This window comes from Protopterus annectens, chromosome 7.part0 (assembly GCF_019279795.1).
Source record: "Protopterus annectens isolate FY-2018-M chromosome 7.part0, PAN1.0, whole genome shotgun sequence".
Classification (NCBI taxonomy): Eukaryota; Metazoa; Chordata; order Ceratodontiformes; family Protopteridae; genus Protopterus; species Protopterus annectens.
Genome location: NC_056739.1, coordinates 1,678,129,795 through 1,678,152,844, shown reverse-complemented (window position 1 = coordinate 1,678,152,844; position 23,050 = coordinate 1,678,129,795). Strand labels below are relative to the sequence as shown.

At 37.7% G+C, this 23,050-nt stretch overlaps 1 protein-coding gene across 2 annotated transcripts in view; it reads right to left on the bottom strand.

Moving 5' to 3' along the window:
* Nucleotides 1-23,050, bottom strand: part of ACAN (aggrecan) — a 538,406-nt gene that overhangs the window by 255,256 nt on the left and 260,100 nt on the right. For both annotated transcript variants that reach the window (XM_044078192.1, XM_044078191.1), the window contains exon 8: nucleotides 4,394-4,568. In XM_044078192.1, the coding sequence (XP_043934127.1) occupies nucleotides 4,394-4,568 (175 nt within the window). The remainder of the gene's footprint in view (nucleotides 1-4,393; nucleotides 4,569-23,050) is intronic.

Below are 23,050 nucleotides of genomic sequence, written 5' to 3'. Positions count from 1 at the left end.
CAGTTGCATGATTTACATAAGATAACATTAACCATAGCTATAAAATACGCAGATGTTCATTAACATTAACATATCGCTCAAGGAATTTAGTTTGATTTTTTATCACCTGAAATTGTGGAAATAAAGCATCTAGACTTTTAAGAGATAAGGATGAAGAGTTTAGCAAGGGTGTAAGGAGAGAGAAAATGAAGTGATTATAGCAATTATTAATGTATAGGTGGAGTACATGAGATAAATTGAAGGAGGGGTGTTATGGAGGCAAAGAAGTCTATAGCAAGAGGTTCAGTGAGCATAGAGACAAAATAGGGTGAATATTACTTACATTATTTTGTAGACGTACTACTATCAAATAACAGTTGAGAGGCAAGGGGGATGAGGAGAAAAATAGTTAAATGAATTGGTACTATATGACGGTAGTGGACCACATATTACTTGTGTCATTTTGAAAAGTTGTAATACCAAAGAATAGTTGAGAGGCAAAAAAGGAGGTGAGAAAGAGATACTCTGATAGACAGATACTATTTGACAGTAGCAGGTGGCAATGGTGGAGACAGGTAGAAGTATGTAAAGTTAGTTAGTTAGTTGTTTAGGTACAAGAACAACTGTCAGAGTTAAAGTAATGGTCTTTTAATGTACATTTAAAGGTCTTAAGGGATCCTATAGTACTTATGTGTGGAGGGAGAGCATTCCACATTTTAGCAATGGTGTAAGAGTAAAGGCATTGTCTGGCTCTTTTGTTTATATACTTGTAAGAGTTGCTTGTTGGTGGAGCAGAGATTTCTTGGTAGAGTATATGATTGTAAGATGGTTTTAAAGCAGGGCAGTTATCAGGCAGATAAATTCATTTGTGTGCTAGAGATAGCTGAGTTCAATTCCGGTAATGATGGAACTGTAACCAGTTTAGTTTTTTGAGGGCAAAGTAATGGTGTGAATGATAAGGTATGCCAATAGCAAGTTTGGCAAGTTTATGATAACATAATTGTAATTTATTCTTTAGGGTAGTGTGATGATTAGTAAAAATAGGAGCACCGTAAAGAAGGGAAGGTAGTAGGAGAGAATTGGCTAATGTTATTTTTGTAGAGGTATCCATGAAATATGTGTTCCTTTTTTTTTGTTTTTTATTGTATTGTATTAAGTATATGTTGTTCAAAGATAAGTTTGTTATCTATAGTGATACCTAGGAAGTTTGCATGAGTTTCAACTTTTATTTGGGTTTTGTTTTCTAAGTATATTTTGAATTCTTGTGTGAGTGACTTGGGGCAAAATAGCAAGAGCTTTGTTTTATTTGGGTTAAGTAATAGTTGGGCATCAGTTAGCCATTTTTTGATAGAGATAAAGGTGTCCTGTGGGTTTACCTTTAGAAAGGTGATTCACAGTGGTACGAGTGCTCATATGAGAGACTCATAATCATAAAAGTGAAAACGGCAATAGTCCTTAATGTTCGAAAAACAGCAAATCGAAAAGCAGATTCGTTGTTTTTCGAACATTGTCAAATGAAAAAAAAAAGATGTGTAAAGCAGGGGTCAAGCCCCCTTGCACCCCCATATAGGGGTCTGTGCCCCCCACACCCCCTACTTTAATATTCTAACTCTGAGATTGCACTACAGTGGGGAAAGGGACCATATTCCAAACCCCACTATAGTGCAATCTGCCCCACAATATCGAATGTGCAATGAGCAAATGTCACTGTGCATTCGCTCATTGCACATTCAAACCTTTTTTTGTTCGGCATTTGCAAACTTTGCAAACAGCGTTTTGAACAATTGCTGTTTGCCCGAGTGCGAATCGCCTTTCTAAAGGTAAACCTGTCCTGTGTCATCATTAAGAGATCTTGGGGGTTGTTGGAAGCAGAGAAAATAGTAGAGTCATCCGCATACTGGATAAGTATACTTTGGAGGGATGTAGTATAAACATTGTTAATGAAGATATTAAAGAGAAGTCCAAGAATAGATCCTTGGGGAACTCTGGTAGTATTTACTAGGTGTTTGAAATTGGATAGGTAAGTTTGCTGTTTGAAACACTGTTGTCTACTGGTTAAATAATTGTAGAACCATGTTTGAGTAGCTTTGGAGTAGCCTAATGTACAAAGTTGTTGTATTAGTTTAGAGTGTGACACTGTATCAAAAGCCTTTGATAGGTCTAGTAGGATTACTGATGTATGTAAGCCCCTATCCATAGCTTTGTTAACAGTTGCAGTGAAAGACAATAATGCTGTGGTAGTATTATTTGCAGGTCAAAACCATGCTGGGTAGAAGAAAGGAGATTACAGTCTAGTATAAATTTTAATAACTGTGAGTGTATACACTTTCCTAGCATTTTAAATAGTGGGGAAAGGATGGAAATTGGCCTATGGTTAGATAATTCAGTTTTTTCCACCTTTATATAAGGGGAGAATGACAGATTTTTTTCCAGATTTTGGAGATGTAGGATTTTGTGGTGGACCTGTTGATAAACATATTGATATAATTATGTTGAAACAGCAAACACAAATGTTAACACATTCTAAACATACTTCATGTATTACCCTGTGGTGAAGTAAAACAAATGCAAGTATTTTTGCAGAGGGGCAAGCTCCCCTGTTCCCCCCACCACCTTCTGTTAGTTATATGTTCTGACTCAGATATTACGCAATCCTGAGGGAAAGGGAATATTCATCTACCCAGAGATTTTCAATCTCCAGGTTTGCATGCTTACTGACCACCTGGTTGTGTCATCCAAATAGATGTCCACATAGCTGGTTATTCAACTCAGTGTGTGTGTGTGTGTGTGTGTGTGTGTGTGTGTGTGTGTGTGTGTGTGTGTGTGTGTGTGTGTGTGTGTGTGTGTGTGTGTGTGTGTGTGTGTGTGTTTGAATGATGTCAACATAGCTGGTTATTCAACTCACTTCCCATATGTATATATATATATATATATATATATATATATATATATATATATATATATATATATATATATAGATATATGGGTCTAATACACTTCTTCGAACTCACACAGTAGACCCTGGGTTACGTGAAAGTGCACTTTCGCGAAACCCACTTCAGCGAATGGGCTACTACTGATTTTAGTGCAGTAGTTACAGACCTTAGGGTTAGGGCACGGGTCATGGTAAGGGGATAGCTAGTAGGGCTATCCCCTTCACATGACCCGCGCCCTAACCCTAAGGTCCGTGACTACCACACCACAGTGGAGGATAGCCTGTCCTCTACTGTGGTGCGGTAGTCATGGACCTTAGGGTTAGGGCACGGGTCATGGTAAGGGGATAGATAATAGGGCTATCCCCTTACCATGACCGATGCCTTAACCATAAGGTCTGTAACTACCGCATCACAGTGGAGGACATAGCATGTTTTCCTGCTGTCCTGCACTGTGGTGCGATCTGTTTGAAGAAGCTGAGTTCGCGAAAGTGCACTTTCGAATAAGTGCACTTTCACGTAACTGAGCAGTCTACTGCTCTTTTTCGAATAAGTGGTATTCGATGAAAAGCAGTAGACCAATATATATATATATATATATATATATATATATATATATATATATATATGGGTCTCATTCAAAACATTTAAAACCCATAACATCTAAATTCGTAACATCAAAACCAGAACATCTAAAACCTAAAACATCTAAAACCCATAACATCAAATTTCATAACATCTAAAATGTGTGTCACAACATCGAACACTACAAATCACATAAAAATAACATCCCATCCACATATTACAACACCAAACTTCCAAACACACTTTCTAGATTCACCCGTCCATGTGGGGGGCTCTGCCTCCCACACTCTCCATAAATTATATATACCAACTCTAAGATCATACTACAGTGGGAAAAAGATAATTTCCTAACCCCACTGTATCACAATCACCATAAAGAATGTACAAGTCTATATCACTTACCTGTATGACCAAAAACACATACAGAATGGCAAAATTAATACTATATAAAGAGTATTAATTCCTACACTATATAAATAATAACTATAGAAATAAAAACTACAACATCTCATAGTGATACCACAAGATTAACAGATTAAACTATAACATTTACATATTTGATGATACACTATTACATATTTTACATTTTAGATGTTATGAAATTCGATGTTATGAGTTTTAGATGTTATGGATTTTTAGATGTTCTGGTCTCAATGTTATGAATTTAGATGTTATGGATTTTAGATGTATTGAAGGGAACCCATATATATATATATATATATATATATATATATATATATATATATATATATGTATAAAACATATAAGAATAACTGAATATAGTCACAAACTGTTATAGTTGTATGAACATTGTTCCTGCTACTACTCATTTTAAGCCTTTTGACTTCTAGGACATGGATTAAGTTTTTGGTAGGCTTATTTAAAATAAAACTTACCTGGCTGTTTGATCAGATAACCAACCAGCATCACATTGTTCAAAACCAGCCTCATAAGCAGCCTGCATCTGTTCTGGAGTGGCAATGACAGCATTGTTGTCCAGGCAAGCCTGTTTAGCTTGATTGAAATTAAGTGAATATCGACTGGACGCAGCTCGGTAATGAAACAGGATACCTATTTAAAATAAAAGATCACAATCGTAGATATAAAGTAAATCAAACCAGTGATGAATGCGCGTTAACTTTTCTTGCACAGCAAACATTTGAAAGAATGTCTGCACAGCATCAAACATGGAGATATTTAAATACTGTAAACTGATTACTTCAACATTTACTTTAACACAATTTTGTTATTTTGTTATCACTTTGAATAATGTCAAAACCAGAAATAGGACTATGATACAACTGTTAAAAGCTCCAGTGATACTTCAGCATATTATCACCTCAAGGGTCTACATATTCAGGTCCTGCTAAAAACATTTGACAGGAATCTAATGAAAGATGCATTACATATCTTTAGTATAGCCTTATGTTAATCAACTGATTATCACCTTGCTCAGCTTTCCCTTAAAAGAAAAAAAATTGTTCCATTGAAGTTAAATCAGTTAAATTAATTCATTGTTGCATTAACAGCAAGGCCATTGCAAAAGGATTGGTGTATTACTGAAGTGTAATAATTTCTTTTCTTTGACCACATTCATAATATCCAAAAATCATTGGTGTCTTAAGACTGTAGTCTATTAATTTAGTACATGTAAAGCTTCCTAAGTGTCACCTTTGTCGCCCCTACCTTCCTTGCCATCTTTGACCTTATAGTCACTTCATCTGTCTGAGTCACCAGTGGTCATACAACTCAGGGGTTCTGCATATAAACTGCATTATTAAAGCTGCACACTATTAAACAAACAGCAAATAGATTATTCTCTCTCTGGAGTTTTTAGCCATGATTTGTATTTCCTTCCTGTTAGCCATGTAGTACACATCTGTTAATTTTGTCTATGTACCTATACGCAGTGCTTTTATCTGTGAACTGAATGATATAATTCTAAGTGCACGCTAAACACTAGGGCCCAGTTTATTTTTTTTCCATAATGCTGCAAGGATGTCTAGGTTAAATGTGATTACTTTAGAAATGTGAATTTTCATTTTCGAATACATCATGGGCCTGAATTCTACTGAATCATGTCTCTCTATTTTTTTTCTTCTATGTCTTCATATTTCTATACTATTACTGCTCGTGGTCATTATTTTTACAGGGATGATCCAATATGATTTGTTATGCTTTTACTGGCTATCCTTTAGTAATTTAAAATTGTGTTAGTCTTTGCACTAGTTTCTGATTTTATTTCAAAATGTATTTTAGACTCAAAATTAAAAAGTTCCACAAATGATTCCAAATTAGACATTTTAACATTTTTGTCTTGGAGTTCTGGACTGGTGAAGAATTAAGTTATAGAACTCAGAAATCAAAACTAGTATATTCTCATCATGGGCTTTTGGTGACAGAACTTTTTGTTGTTTTATTTTATTTATTTACATATTTAAGCACATAAGTATATATACATAAACACACACATATCTATCTATATATACATATACATATATCTAATATATATATATATATATATATATATATATATATATATATATATATATATATATAGATATTTAGTCTTGCTGTATGAAACTACCATTATAGTTCTAATTGAAACAAATTTACATATAAATATTTAACTTCTTAATTTTGTCTTTTATCATCTTATTGTTATATAATCATGTAATCAGAAGAAACATAAAAATACAAACATGCACAAATTCACCTCTGACTGCAGGGTATTAAGTAATAAGTCTACCAGTAGACATTTAAACAGATACCTGGCTCATTGGAAACTGACTCATAAACAGAATGAATGAGTAAACAAAGTAAATAAATATTGGCAAAGTCTTTGTTATGATGTACTTTAACACATTTCCCTCAAAAGTTAAAGGGGACCAACTTGTTTTACATTGTGCCAAATGATTCATCCTAGAGAACCACACTGAGTTTTAAATAAAGTAGTATTTTTTTTTAGAAAGATGAGCTTATTTTCCAGACTTGAAAAGGAAAAAGGATGGCAGTTAGTTCAAATACTTAAGTACAATAAGTGATCAATAAGAAGCTACGAGGCCATGGAAGGCTGTGTTGGTACATGCTATGTACAAAACATATATGGAAGAAATCATAAATGACAATAGCATTTGAAGTATTACACAACACAGATATAGAAAGTACCATTAAACAGACTCAAGGATAACATGCACTTGTGTGGGTTAATAAAAGAAATTGGAGAAAGAACAAATGCAAGCAAAAATTAGAAGTATCAAATAAACACTTTGCAACTGACTGCATTTGGTTGAAAAGTAAGATCTGGACATGCATGTAAAAATCGTCTAATGTTAGACTTTTTAAACATTTAGATAGAGTTAACCCAGATAGTAATTTAGAGAATAATATGGTAAAAATAAACTCAGCTTCAAAACACTTCATACTTGTCTTCATTTCAGACAAAGTCTTTTTACTTTCAATATCCTCCATATATTTATATTAATAAACACAGAATACATGAATTTACTGTAATCTTGCACTTTAATTTCTAAATTTTTTTTGGCAAAGCTGAAATTTCCAGAATTATTCTAAAATAACTGTTTGCATTTTCAAAACTCTCTGGTACACCATGTTTCTATTTCAAATCTTTTTTCTTCTGTGGTTAGATAATGAAAAAAAAAAGAAGTTTCATACTCACCATAATGCTCCATCTGTATTGTCCATTTTCATTCTTCTTCGCATTGGCAAACTCTGAGAGCTTCTCAACATAAGGCGTAAGATCTGGGTTCCTCCTTGTTTGATGATGTACCTGTTCTTGTGCTCTTATCAGTAGATGCCTGCTCAGGGAGGTAATGAGGCCAGTCATCCAAGTACAGAAGCACTCAGAATCTCTGCAGCCTCAAGTGAGCTGCTATATCTGACATGCATTTAGTGAACACCCTGGGGAATGTGGTAAGGCCAAAGGGCAGTGTTCTTAACTGGGAATGACTGGCTTCCAGCAAAAAGTGTAAATATCTTCTGGGCTGCCTGTTCATTTTTTATGTGACAATATGCATCCTGAAGGTCTACTGAGTACATCCAGTAGTCCTTGCACAACAATGGCAGAATGGACTGAAATGTGACCATTCAGAACTTGGTATGCTAAACTGATTTGTTCAGACTGCTGAGATTCAAAATCTGTCTCCAGTCCCCTGTTTTCTTTGGTACTTAAAAGAATCTTGAGTAAGTTCTGAATACTGTCTGGTCTGGTGGGACCTTTTGGGTGAGTCTTTCTTTCTAGCAGCTTTCACATTTCTAGAGCTGCTGCTTTTCTCTGACTTGGTGGAAAATCAGAAATTTTGCAAAATGGCAGAGGTGGTAGGGAAAAGGGAATTATATAACCTCCGGAAATAATCTTCTACACCCATGTATCTTTTGTAATGTCTAGCCAAGTGCTCTGTTGCAGGGATAAATGACTTTTGATTGCCTCCAGAGGTGGACAATCGGGTCTCTTTTCAGGAGTGCTGGTAAGGGTCTGTCAGAGAAAGATTCTCTAGATCCTTAATTGTGTGGGGCCTTCTCTTCCATGTGGGTGGCATCTTCAATTTGAGTTCCACCCTCTGCCCCTCGGAGAACTATCTACACTGAGTTCTTGGAAAGGACCATGAGACTTTCTGAACCACATTTTCTAACCTCACTTATTCCTGGAAAAGGTCTTTTGAGGAGTCAAAACAATATTCCAACTGCAGAGAGAATCTTTCCATCTTGCTTGCAGCTGGAGAGTGTGTCCTTAACTTTAGGGACAAATTAACTCATTAATCCCGAGCACCTTCTCATGGTGCCTGTGTGCTTAACACCGAGCGTGCCATGAGAAGATACTAATTTCAAGCTTTTACCCCCGAGTGCCTTCCTGAAGCGCTAGAAACTGTAGTTCACATTTGTAGTTGAGCCTAATGTAAAACACAATGAAATCATAACTGAACATGTAACTTACATTATATAGTTACGATTCAGTGTGTTTTTACATTATGTTCACATTAAAGTTTTACTATAAATTCCATGTAAAAGGTTCTTGATAAAGCAAGTGGTGGCAGCCAATTGGATTCTTGCACTCTGAGCCACCACTTGCATACCAGCTCCACCCCCGGTGAGAAAAAAAAAACGGAACTGCACTACATCATCTGTTTTTTTTTTTTTTTTTGTTCACAACTCAAACCTTTGTGTCCTAAATAGACTAAATTAGCCTGATCGCAGTGAACTACATAAAACCCTGACTGTAACCCTAAACACCTCACCCGTTCCTTAAACTTAAATCCCCCGATTATTCTCTAACCCTAATCCTCGCTTCTCACTTCTCTCCTGCCCCCTGGATTGTGCAGTTTTATCAGCAGTGAAAGGGGTCATGTAAATAGCACTATGACAAGGTCTCAAATTCTCACTTTAGGGGCATACAAACTGCATTAAAACAGTTACTTTTGGAGAAGCGTGTTTCATTGAAAAATATCAGAGGCACTGACAATGATCAGAGGAAGGTTCTTGTCCTGGCGGGTCTCTGCTCTTTGAGTGGACTAGGGTGCATAAAATAATAATCACAATCGATGGTCCCTAAAGTCATGCCATATCCACCATCAGCATACAGAGATCATTGCTGACATGTACAGAGTCATGGAGGTGTGGATATTTGACCGTTAGTGGTAAAAAATACTTTGTGCGTATGTGCCAGGAGCTGAATGGAATCTAGTAAAATGGATGTTTTACTTGTATATTCAGAAGCCGAGCCAAGTGGATATTACAGTGGATTCAACTCATCTGCAGCAAGTAAGGACATATTATGCTTGGACAGTAGTAGCGGACACGGTGGGAGTAAGTACATTAAAGAGGATGTTGGAAGTTAAAACTCGATAACTAGTTTTGGTGAAGCTTTGAAATAATTATAATAAAGTACAATTAATAATGCTAATTTTAAATTCATAGGAAAAAGCCTTTCAAAGTTACAATTCTGGGGAGGTCAGTGGAGTTTCTTGATGGAAATTCAAAGCTTAAAGTACTAAAACACAAATGGCAGAACATTTGGGTGAGTACGCCACAGAGTGGCAAGAACCTTTAAACATGTCTGCTTAAAGGCATCTTATTTGTCCTCCTGTGATAGCTTACGTAGTATGTCCTTATGTCTCTGCTTATATTTGTTTCTTTGCTTTCACCTGATAAATTACACTAGGCTTATGGTTTTGTCTCAGAGGAGACATGAAATAGAAATTGCATCAACTAGGTCAGAATAAGTACATCGTTAGGTAAGCTCGGTGTGCATTCATTACAGTGAATGCTTACAACAGGGAAACACAGATGATGAAACAGAGGAGGTTGAAACACAGAAGATCAAAGCTATGTCTTAGCGGCTTTTCAGCAGCACTAAAAAGTTAATAGTAGGAACTGCTTTTTTACCTTTCCCCATTCACTGTAGTGTGATCTCTAAGTTGGTGTGTGTGTGTGTGTGTGTGTGTGTGTGTGTGTGTGTGTGTGTGTGTGTGTGTGTGTGTGTGCTGCATTAGTTGTAGTCTTTGTTTCATGGACCGGCAAAAAAAAAAATGCATTGCAATTCTGTAAAATGAGAGGAAACATATACAGTGGAATGCATGTTGTGTGGTAAAATGCCTAGTCACAAACAGAGAAAAAAGGTAAGAAAGTAACTAGGTCAGGATGTAACAAACATATTGACCATGACAACATTAAATCACGGTAAACGATTTCATGTTTTAACCACTCCTTTTCCCATGCAAACACTTCAATAATAATAGTAAACTGCTGTGTTTACCAACAAAAACCTTAAATAATGTCACCCTTATCCTTCCAAATACTACATTAGTGTGTGTCATAATGTGGGCAGCAGCTCACATTCTTTGTAGCTCCATCCAGTTTTCTTTTTGCACTGTCAGAACTTTAGTTAGCTAAGTCTGATAAAGGTAAAATAAAAAAGGAGTAGTATATGAAACTTTTCAAATTTATCTGAAGGAAGTTTACTTTGGAAACCTGTGCTGTATGGTGAGTGTATTGTGCTGTTGCAGTATAACATCTGTTAAAATATTTATTTTTAAATTTGCACAATTGTAACAGAACACAGGAAGAACAGCAAGTCACTAATTTATAGAGAGCAGTTTGGAACAAAATGTATTCTGCACCTTGCTAACATAACGTGCACATATTTGATTGTTTCTTGAAAGGTGAAACTGTGTCAGAATATTTTTATGTTCATTTTTTCTCCAGATCTCCCTTTGTTTACCACAATTTATTACTATCTGAGAATGTCCCCCAAGCGGTGTCCCACAGGGCTCAGTCCTGGGACCCCTCTTGTTCGGCATTTATTTTTCCGAGGTACAGGCAAACATAGGAGGATTGTGGCTGACAAAGTTCGCAGATGACTGCAAACTGGGCGCCATAATTGATACTCCAGAGGGCACAAACATCCTTCAGAGAGGCCTCATAGAAATGGATAATTGGTGCCAGAGCCATGACCTTAAGCTGAACGCCAAGAAATGTATAGTCATACCCTTTGGGAAAAACAAGGTACCGACAAATTACCACATAGGCGGTAATTCATTAAGTACGGAAGAGGTAATCAGGGACCTAGGGACCCAGGTTGACAGTAACCTCTCATTTGACACTCACATTGCCAAAGTGGTTAGGAATACCTTCTATATTGCCCACCTTATCATGAAGGGTTTCACATCTAGATCAAGAGAGGTCATTGTGCCCCTGTACTCTTCTCTTATCAGGCCAATGATTGAGTACAATGCCCCATTTGGGATGTATCTCACTCGACACCTGCAGCAGTTGGAAAGACCCCAAAAGTTCCTCACCAAGAGGATAAAGGGTCTTAAACATATGTCATATGCTGCCCGACTGAAAAAACTCCAGCTCTATTCAGTCGCATACCGCCTACTCAGAGATGATCTGTGCCTGACGTACAAGGCCATGTCCAATCCTGAATTAATGGACATGCTCCACCTCACAAAATCCAAATCCACCAGAGCCACGAGAACAAGTGACTTAAACCTCAACACAGAAATGAATAGAATGTGCTGGAGGGACAGATTCATAACCCAGAGGCTCCCTACACTCTGGAACAGAATCCCAGTCCATGTTAGGTAGAGCTCCTCATTGACTCTATTCAAGAGAAATCTCGACGAGTGGATGGGAGATCATAAGTTTACCCCGGGGGTCATCTCTGTGTCACTACTAGACAGAGGCATAGTAAACTAAACCCTAAAAGGGCGTAGTATTCTCATCCCAAGGGGTGGTGTAAGCCACATACACTCTGGCTAGGCTTATAAATGCCCTAGGGCAGATAGCCTTGTACGAACCTATGAACCTATGAACCTATATGATTATGCATTCAGCTATTAACAATAATGGTAAAGATACTGCCCTTCTTTCATGTTAGATCCATGCTTTACTAGTAAACTTGAAGCCTGTAGAAAACGTGTCGGTCTTATAACTTTAGAGTGCTCTGTTCTGTTTAATTTCTGTAAGAATCAAAGTTATTTCTGCTAGATTAATACTTATAACTGTACCATTATAGAATATGCTTTGTATTATTTTATTGTTGTCTTTATCTGAATTCAGAGTCTTTTCTGACTCATAAAAGTAATACATTTATTTGAACTCAGGTGGCTCAGTGGTGCAGCGATTAAGGTTGTCGCATCACAGTAAGAGGTTCTCCGGTTCAATTCTTGGCTGGGGTGCCTTCTGTGTGGAATTTGCAGGTTCTCCCTGCACTTGCATGGGTTTCCTCTGGGTACTCTGGTTTCCTCCCACATTCTAAAGACATGCATCAGGAGCATTTCTCCCCGGGCCTCCGCTGTGGTTTATTTATGGTAACTAGCAGCTCGGATATACTTAATGAAGGGGTCACTGGGGGGAATGTTTCATTTTGGTTCTTGTGCATACTTGGGAGGGCTGTTGAAGGGGCTGTCAATGAAAATGTTGCACTCTGGTGCTTGCGCATAGTAGGACAGACTGCAGAAGGGGTCATTGGGGAGATGTTTCATTTTTGTGCTTGTGCATACTCAAACAACATCAGATAAAGACGTTATGTACTCACCATAATGTTCCATCTGTGTTGTCTATTTTTTCATTCTTCTTTTGTATTTGCATGCATTTTCTAAACATAGCTGTAGATTGTACATTCAACTGCAAACATAGCAAGCAATGTTGGTGGCTTAGATATTTAATTATGTTAATGGCTTCGCACAGTATCAGGCAGTCAAAACTAGCCATTCACCATTGTGTTTCACTAAGGTTACGTCTTTGATTGGTCTTTTTGTTTCTATCTAAACCCTTTTTTTATGAATGCTTGGACCTCTTGTATAACTATATTTAGTCATAATGCATAATTTCTGCAGCTGTAAAATTAACTACAGGGTAATATTGAGTCATTTTGAATAATTTAACTGCTGCTGTGACGCTGCCAAATGACAAGTCATTCAGCCATATCCTAAGCAACTGAAACTGCAACGGACAAAATGAGTGTATTTGAACATAGTGAATATCGGCATTTTAAATATTCGTTTTTTCACTTTGTATGGTTTGTTTTTGCCCTGTGGGTCTGCATGGTGAGTGTAAAGGTTCATCACTCTAACTGACGTATCCAGTTAACATTTTTTTTTTCAGAGGAGGGAAGGAAACCAGAGTACCTGAAGGAACCCCACACCGACATAAAGGGGACATGTGGACCACACCAGCAATACTGAGCCAATATGCTGTTTACACATTCTATATGTAGAATTCAAAGACAGGTGTACAGGCTTCCAGCTTATATCATTATTTTTCAGTGACTTAAGATTCTTTAATCTGTAATATAAGAAAAGGTTGTGATAACTGCACAGTAATGAATGTTGATTGCTACAGCAAATCTGTCATGATATCTGAATTGGGGTGACTTAAAATTTTGAAGAAAGGAAGGGTACATGTCCTACGTTCATTTTTTATAATTTTACTGATGACTGAACATACCTTTCAACCGTCCAAGAGAAATTATGTTTTGGTTGATGATTTTCCTGTTGGTGCTTGTACATAGGAGGAAATTTTACTGAATGGTTGTTTATTTATTTATTTATTTGCAGTTGGTTTACCAGGAGAGTCCATTGGGCCAAAAGAACCCGTTTTCAATGGAGTCCTGGGGAGAAAAGCTCCAATACAGACGAAAGCAGGTACATACAAAAAACTACAATAATACTTATACAGAGTAAAATATAAAACATTTAACACATTTAGGCCCAAAAATTCAAGAAGCATTCAAAACAATATACTCTGATGAGGATTAAATGTCAGGGGAATAAGTTAAAAGAGTAATGTTTTATGCATTCAAAACAATACACTCTGATGAGGATTAAATGTCAGAGGAGTAATGTTTTATGCATTCAAAACAATACACTCTGATGAGGATTAAATGTCAGAGGAATAAGTTAAAAGAGTAATGTTTTATGCATTCAAAGAATTTGTTCAGAAGAAAACATAAACTTACATTGCAGGCTAGGTATACTGAGGAACATAAGCTTAGATAGGAAGAGTTATGTATCATATATGTGAAGGAGAATGGGATAACATAGAATTATGAGGGGAGGGAGCAAGAACAATCCCATTGGGATCTTAGATATGTATGAAGAGATTTTTTGAACATGTACTGGTTAGTGGTGGTACGAATGGATGGTGGAAGTGAGTTCCAGAGATGGGCAAGATTAAAAGATAGTAGGTGTTTACCTGGGAGATGAGATGGTTTATGTACTTCTAGTAGGTTTTGATTGTTAGACCTTAAGACTCTGTTTGGTAGGTGCATTTTGAAGGCGGAAGACAGGGAGGGACAAAGAGAGGGGCTAAGGATGAACTTGTGAGCAAAAGTCAGCTGTATATATATGAGATGATTAGGTAATTCGAGCCAGTTTAGTTTTTGAAGAGAGGAACAGTGGTGAGTAGCGGACCTATGGCTGTTGGCGAATTTGGCAATTTTGTTATAACAGGAGGAAAGCTGTTTTTTTAGAGAAGTCTGAAGATTAGTCAATAATGGAGCCCCATAGAGAAGGGAGGGGATGAGAAAAGAGGAAGCAAGTGTGATTTTGGAGGAGCTTGTAAGGTATTGGTTCTGACGGTAGATCATACCTAGTTTTTGATGTTTTTTTTTAATATTTAGTTGTATATGGGAGTTGTAACTAAGCCAATTGTCAATCTGTACACCTAGTAGCTTAGTTTCAGACACTAGTTCAAGGGGTGAGTTATTTAGGCTGGTAATTGAGAAAGAGTTCATGTTGAAGGAAGTGGATTTGGAGGGGGTGAATACCATAAGTTTTGTTTTGGAGGCATTGAGTGCTAAGTGATTTATTTTCATCCAATGTTCAGTAATTGAAAAAGCTTCCTGAGTAAGTTTTTGGAGCAGAGAGGAGGAGGTGGCAGAGCAGATGATGGTTGAATCATCTGCATATTGGATGATGTTTGCAAATGGGATAGATTTGTGATAATCATTGATAAATATATTAAAGAGGAGGGGACCAAGAATAGATCCTTGAGGAACTCCAGTGGGGGTACTAAGGAATGGGGAAGTAGCCTTTTTCCATATTACAGCTTGGTATCTATTTGATAGATAGCTGGAGAACCAGTTTATGGTAGAGGGAGAGAGGTTAAGTTTTGACAGTTTAGTTAAGAGCAAATTGTGTGAAATGGTGTCGAAGGCTTTGGAGAGGTCAAGTAGTAAGGTGGAGACAATGTGGCCAGAATCACGTGCTGTGTTAACAGTCTCAAGAAAGGACAACAGGGCTGTCATAGTGCTATGATTTGGCCTGAATCCATGTTGAGTAGGGGTTAGCAGGTTGTTATCTAAGAGATGTGGCAGAAGTTGAAGGTGTATACACTTTTCTAGAAGTTTAGAAATGGGGGACAGAATAGCAATAGGACGAAAGTTACTGATGTTGCAATTGTTGCCTCCTTTATGCAGGGGGATGATGAATGCTTGCTTCCACAGCTGGGGTACAATGCATTCGTGGATGGAACGATTGATTAAAATGCTAATGGGATAAGCAATTGCATCTGCTGCTATACATAGGAAGTAAGAGGGAATGTTGTCAGGGGCATTAGTACATGGCTTCAGTTTCTGAAGGAGTTTCTTTATAGTGGTAGTGGGTATAGGTTTTAATGAGAATGGAGAAGGATGGAGAGAGAGAATTAGAGGGGGGGTACAGGTGATGGGGCAGTTTGAATAGTGGTTAAGGTGGAAGATAGGCAGAGTGAAGTAGAATTGGGGATAGGGTTGTTTGCAGGAGAGGGAAGGGGTGTCTTAGATGGTGAGGTGGAGCCTGTAAAGGAGGAGGTGAGTTTGTTAATGGAGTCGATAAAAAAGGAGTTGAACTGTGTAGCTAAATCCAAGTCTGGGATATTTGGGTCTGGGGTTGGGGTGTGTGGTTTGCTAGGGTTAAGAAGGGTGGAGATCCCCTTCCAGAATATCTGAGGGTTAGTTTTATTATTGTTTTGGAGTGTGAAGAAGTATTTTTGTTTATCAGAGATTATTAGCTTTTTTACTTTATTTCGAAGGGTTTTGTATGCAATATGTTGTTCTGGGGTCTTATTTCTCAGATAGAGTCCCCAGGCTTTGTCTCTAAGGCGCATAGTTGATAATGTGGTTTTGGTTAGCCAGGGGGCTGATTTTATTTTTATTCTTTTTGTTCTTAGAGGGGCTTGGGAATCAAGTATTCCTAAGAAGGTGGAGTTAAAGTGGGCAACTGCTTCTTCTAAGGGCAGTGTCTTTAGATTGTTCCAATTAACTGCTTTTAGGGAATCTATGAAGATTGATGGGTTAAAGCTTTTGTCATTGTGGGTAGAGATGTAGTTGTGGGTGCAACTGGAGATGCAGGGGAGTCGGTGAGTGAAAGTAGGCAGATGATCACTAAGAGGGTCAGGAAGGGTACCGCTATCAGAAAAGTAGTGGGAGTGTGACACTAGAATCCAGTCAAGGATGGTGCCACTGGAGGGGTCCTTTGATGTGTGGGTTATGGTGTTGACTAGCTGGGAAAAGTTATAAAGATTGATGTTAAGATGATTGGTTGGAGACTGGATGGAGGTCCAGTTAATATTTACATCTCCTAGGATTATGGTTTCATTGCTAATATTGTCAGAGAGCCAAGAGAGGATATTTTCAAGTGTAGAAATATTGTCCCCTGGGGGGATGTAGAGGGATGCTAGGCATATGTATTTGTGCTTGTTAACTTGTAGGAGAGAGAGGAGTATTTCAGCGTTTTTAAATGTAGGAATAGGTTTGTCATATGGGGTGACTAGCAAGGAAGACGAGTATAGGAGAGCAACTCCACCGCCTTTCTTTTGGGTCCTGTCGTTTCTGATGATTGAATAGGTGGGTGGAGTTATTTCAGAGTCTTTTATAGAGGGCGTTAACCATGTTTCTGAGATAGATAGTATGTCAGGTTTGTTATGCCTGAGCCATGCATGGAGGGTTGGGACTTTATTCACTATACTTTGTGAGTTAAGGGAAGTAAAGAATATAGGCTTGTGTGAGGAGGAAGATGAGGAGGGGCTGGGGTTGGGATGGATATCACCAGATAAAAGACTGGTAATGAAATGAAAGATGGGGTTCAAAAGATAGTTGAGTAGAGTGAGAAAACGGTTTGCGTCTGCTGTGATGGCCAAGGGGTGTTTAGTTACTAAGGGGATATAGTTTTTCTGAGAGGGGAAAACTTTGAATGAGAAGGTGAATAGCTGTGTTATTGGGTAAAGATGGGGGGAGATAGGAGAGTGCAATTGTGGTAGTGGGGAGTTCAGATGGTTGGTTGTATGATAAAGTTGTGAATGGTAAGGAGTATGTGGTTGGGTGAGGTGATAAAGATATGATAGTTTAAGAGAAAGTGATAGAAGAATAAAGATGGATGAAGGATTTAGAGGCATGTTGAGAGGTTGCTTTGTATTAAGTGTGATAGTTGTAATATATGTGTTGTAAGTTAATTGTGCAGGGGGTGAGAAAAATCTTGTGTAGGTTGAGTAAAATAAAGAGTAGTAAGAGTGGAGCTGGATGTAATTAAGCTAGGTAAGTGAGTGAGAGTTTTAGAAGTTAGATGTAATAATTTGTATTAGCTGTGGGTGTGGTTACAAATTGGATAATAGGCTGTTGGGGGTGTGTCTGTGGTGTTGAAGGTTGATTGGTTTAGGGAGGAAGTAGGTGTGGAAACAAGAGGGATATTGCTAGAGGCACTGGGGACGGGTGGGATTTGGGGGCAGGGTAGGGGAGCGGAGTGAACCCGAAGGGCGAACGGAGCGGGAAACACCAGGAGAAGGATGAGAGCCAATCAGTGGAGCAAGGATTGCAGGAAAGTAATCTGTAACAGAGTAAGTGAGGTTCTGGATATAATAGGTAGAGAGGGCTGGGAGTTTAGAGAGAAATGATAGTAAAGCAAAGGCTAATGAGGTAAAATGCAAGGAGTGAGTAAAGTAAAGGAATATCAAAGGGGAGGGGTGCCCTCTAGTGGTTAAATGTAGAAATACACTGGTCCACTAAGGCAGTGAATGGGCTAAAGAGGACTGAAAGGGAAGGAGCCTGAAAGGATTAGAGAGGTAGATAAGGCTGAGAGTAGAGAGGCAAAGATGAGAGGGGTGTACATCTTTCATTCTGGTGCCTGTGCATACATTGTATTGAAGGGCTGACTTGGGTGAATGCTTCATTTTGGTGGTTGTACATACTAGGAAATGCTACAAGCATTCTGTTTGGGTAAGCATTTAAGTTTGGTGATTGTGCATTCCTCAACATTCTGCTGAAGGGGTTGCTTGGGTGAAGTGTTCATGCTGGTGGTAGTACATACTAGGAAATGTTACTGAAGGTTTGTTTGGTGAAACATTTTATTTAGATGCATGTATACCTGGACATTCTAACAAGGATGTTGCTTGGGGAAATAATTAATTGTGTATCAGGGAAGTGCTTGTGCATACATGGTCTGACTGCTGAAGTGACTGCTGGGCAAAATAGTTTATTGTGCCATTTTGGTGCTTGTGCATACACAATGCAAACAGCTGGAGGGGTTACTGGGGAAACATAGAAATTAAGTCTGAAAATTACATATGGTTACATTACTTAGAATACAATACAGAAATGTAATTATACTGTAATATGCCAGCATATAAGACATCAGATACACCACTGACTAATTAATAGTGCAATGTAAAATAAGCAGACAAAAAATCACTTCTGCTTGTATTATTCTATTTGTGATTAGTAGTTGCATGAGTGAGATAAAAGTTATCACCATATTTTTTGTACATTTTTCCTGGCTTTATCAGTCATGTGTGGAATTTAGGTGGGAGGAAGGGCTCACTAATATGTAAGTGTTATACTACTTTACTGAATTACTCAGGTGTTCTCCTTACTGATAATGAGTAAGTGTTACACAACAGCTGCACAAGGTAATATAATGAATGCCTAGTCAACAGGTTATGTGCAGCAATTATCACCTTTGTCTGAGCATGCATAACTTTGCAGTACTGAAAGTAAGGTCATTATCACATTAGCAATAAGTGCAGTTACAATACACCAGTGAGTTATTATCACTTTTCTGGTAAAAGTCTCAGCTGCTGCCACTGTTACTCACATAAGTAGAAGTCTTTATCACTTTGATGAATGCACAAGCTAGATTGTGTTTTTTTCTCTATTTGTAGTCACACCAGGGATCATACCAACAGCTCTACTAGAGAGGGGCCAAGGGCACTAGCTGCTAGATCAAGGGCCTAGGGAACTAACCAAAGGGGCGGTGAATACCGCACAATGTGGCTGGGCTAATATATGCCTTCGGGCAGATAGCCCAGTATCTACCTATGAACCTATGAACCTATTGCAAGCCACCCCCTCCAGTCTTCATCAACTAGCTATCCTCCAAAACCAAATGTAAATGGAAAAGGCAGAAGTAAGGCAGAGTGCTGGCATGCTGGCACTGCATGCAATCAGGAGTCATTGCTGCTACGAGCAGTCTGAGTGGGTAGCCAGCACAGGTATGGAACACTTCAGATGCTCACGGCCTGAAGTCCCATGCCTGTCCTAGGCATATTAGTGGAGTGGCAGTCCTTACCCTGCTTTTTATCTTTACATGTGCCCTGTCTGTGCCCCCTTGTCAGTCATTGTGTGTAATTTTGTGTTTTCATGAGTGGTAGGTATGTACCACTGCAGCGTCATCACCACTTATGTACCTTATGAAAAGAATACTGCCCCTGTGGATAGGAGTGAAGATCTGGATGGTCTAACCAGGTAATGCATTATGATATACCTATATATGTACTTTTGGAATGCCTGTTCATTTTTATCTGTCAATCAGTAGTAATCTGTTTGTATTTTCTTTCCTCTGCAGGTTTGTCCACCTTCTGATACTGACATGGCTTCATGAGCAGGAGAATGACAAGCAAGAGTTTGGGTATGTGGCCCTTTCTACATTCATTGGGCTGCCAGCCATGCCTCCATAACTGAAAACCAGTACAACTTGAGCTTCCCCACATCCAGTGTGAAGGTATACTGGATTGCCAGAAGAGGTATGCATTGGAGCTGAGTACTGCAGTTGTTGGAAGAGAAGTGTTCCATCTACTCTGAGCCCAACATCCTTGTGCTGCACATTGGAGGGAATGATGTCATCAGTCAACCACTCGGAAGGCTGCGGTTTCAAATCAGAGCAATTTTTGAACACCTGCAGTCGTGGTGGCCACGTTGTCATTTTGTGTGGTCTGACATAATTCATTGACAGATGTAGAAAACAGCAAACTGTCAATGGGCAGTGCACAAGGCCAGACATTTACAGAATGGGTTCATGCATGGCTTGATACACAGGGTCGGTGGATCTACAATCTGTCCTGACAGCATCACCACAAAAGATGTTCACCTGTTCAGAAGGGATGGCATTCACCTAACTGAGGAAGGCATTGCCTTGTTCTTGACTGACCTTCACAATGGCGTGAGGAGAGCTATGCAGGATTGGCAATATGCAGCTTGTGAGAAGAATGAAAACACCCACAACCAAGTAGGGACCAGTATGGTAAGTAAAACTCTATTATGAAATGTGTGTAAAATATATTTTTCTGAGTTTGGCAAATAACTGTGGTAAGAAGCTAGTGAAGATGCTGAGAAAGAACAACTGTTTCAGGAGAGTGCTAGCATTTACAATCAAATATGTATTGTATGTGTATATGTATAGTATTGATAGTTCCAACATGTAAAAGAATTGGGCCTGTATGTTTTACACATGTGCAGATATCAATGTTTGTTTCGGACTTAGGTTATGGAAATTATGATTTTTTTCATATTTTGGTAAATAACTTTGCAAGGGAGCATCTGAATGTGCCAAGTAATAGCTCATTTTGAAGACAGTATTACTGGCTCCAACATGGTAAAAGAATTGTACCACTATGTTGTACACATGTGCAGATATCAAAGTTTGTTTGGAATTAGGTTATGGAAATTATGATTTTTTTTTCATATTTTGGTAAATAACTTTGCAAGGGAGCAGATATCAAAGTTTGTTTCGGACTTAGGTTATGGAAATTATATATATATTTCATATTTTGGTAAATAACTTTGCAAGGGATCATCTGAATGTGTTAAGTAATACCTCATTTTGAAGACAGTACTGATAGTTCTAACATGGTAAAAGAATGGTGCCTGTATGTTGTACTCATGTGCAGATATCAAAGTTTGTTTCGGACTTAGGTTATGGAAATTATGATTTTTTTTTTTAAATTCTTTTTATTTTATTATCAAATAGGCAAGCAATACAAACCATAGAGAAAATCTGTACAAACATCTACAAATAACTATAAACAACTATACAATGCCCAAATCAATAACAATATATACAACAGACAGGGAAATAAAAAAAAAATGTTTCAGGTTAATAGACAATCGAAGAATGAATTCCAAAAATTTTCAGAGAAGTACTTCTGATTTCCTTTATAAAAGAGATATGTTTGTGCCTTAATATGCCTAATTACTAATTCCTTTAGACCTTTCCATGTTAGTGCGGCTTGGCATTTCCAATGTAAAGAGATATAATATTTGATAAACATGACAATTGAAATCACCACCTTGAGCTGAGCTTTAGGAATATTATCAGGAGGGATATGTAGTAATGCAAATTGCCAAGAAAGTGTTGATTTCTCGTAACCCATTTTCTCCAAGATAACTTTAAGGGCGTGCCACAGTCTGTACACATATTTACAACTCCAGAAAATGTGGTATATATCGGCTACCTGATCCTTACAGAATGGACATAGAGACGATGAACTGGGATGAATTTTATTAATAATTGCAGGTGTTAAATACGCATTGTTGGTGATCATAAGTTGCGTATAAGATAGTTTTTTAAAAGGGATAAATTTAATACTTGATTTGAAAGCCTCTTTCATTTCTGTGGGAGTTATATCCGGGTCCTTATCCGTCCAGAATTTAGAAAATAATGGCAAATTATTAGATCTAATAGAAATCATGAACTTGTAAACATTAGATATCATCTTCTTTTTTAGCAGAAGAAGTTTCCAAATAACCTTGGCAATTTCAATATTCTCCCTGGATAGCTCTGGATGGTCAGAATATGGTTTCAATAATTCAAAGATCTGTCTAGTTATTAAAGTATATTTTCTAGATAGATTAAAGGTTTGCCTAATCTCAGATATCTTCAGATGTTTAACTAAGAGGAAGTCTGCCATGCACTTATCCTTAATAAGGGGGAAATTGTCCAAATTTATCATGTTACCGCTCAGAGTTAAATTAGGGTTTAGATGTAATGGTTGGAGGGAAATGAACGCATGCAAAAGTTTTAGAGATGATAATAGTTTATGAAATCTGATAACATTATACTTGAGACCATAGGTGATTTTATATTTGTCTAGACTGTCTTTGTTTAAGAATGGTAAGGCGGATGGATTAAATTTAAGGGATCTAATATAATTGAAGTAAAGTAATACCCAGTTAGGGTGCCAGGCATCCGAGGAATTGGTATAATTTGCTATCTTAATAATTCTACTGCTTTGAATAATATCATAGTATAGTTTGAAGTCAGGAAGAGAAATGCCACCCAGTTCCTTCGGGTATATAAGTTTAGAATAGGATATTCTCACCGATTTTGGAGACCAAATAAACTTAAAAAAGCTTGAGTGTAACTTATTGAAAAAGTATAAAGGGATGATAGAGTTAGTTGAGTTGAAAATATACAAGAACCTGGGAAGAATATTCATCTTAATAATAGTTGATCTTGCCAGAAAGGGTAGCTTAAGTTGGGTCCAACTCTTTAAATCCCATTGCACCTCCTTCCATAAAGAAGAGATGTTCTCCTGATAAGAAATGGTTTGATCTGTTGAGAAAGTGACCCCCAGATAGCAAAGTTTTTGATTAACAGGAATAACTTCAGAAGAAAAATTTAGGGGGTATGGTGAAGTGACATTAACCGGAAAAATTTGAGATTTGTTTTTGTTGACCTTGTAGTTGGCAAATTTAGAAAAGATATTAATGGATTTCATGATTTTCTCTAAGTCTGAGTTTGGTAAAGAGAGGTAAATATTTAGATCATCAGCAAACGCCGAAA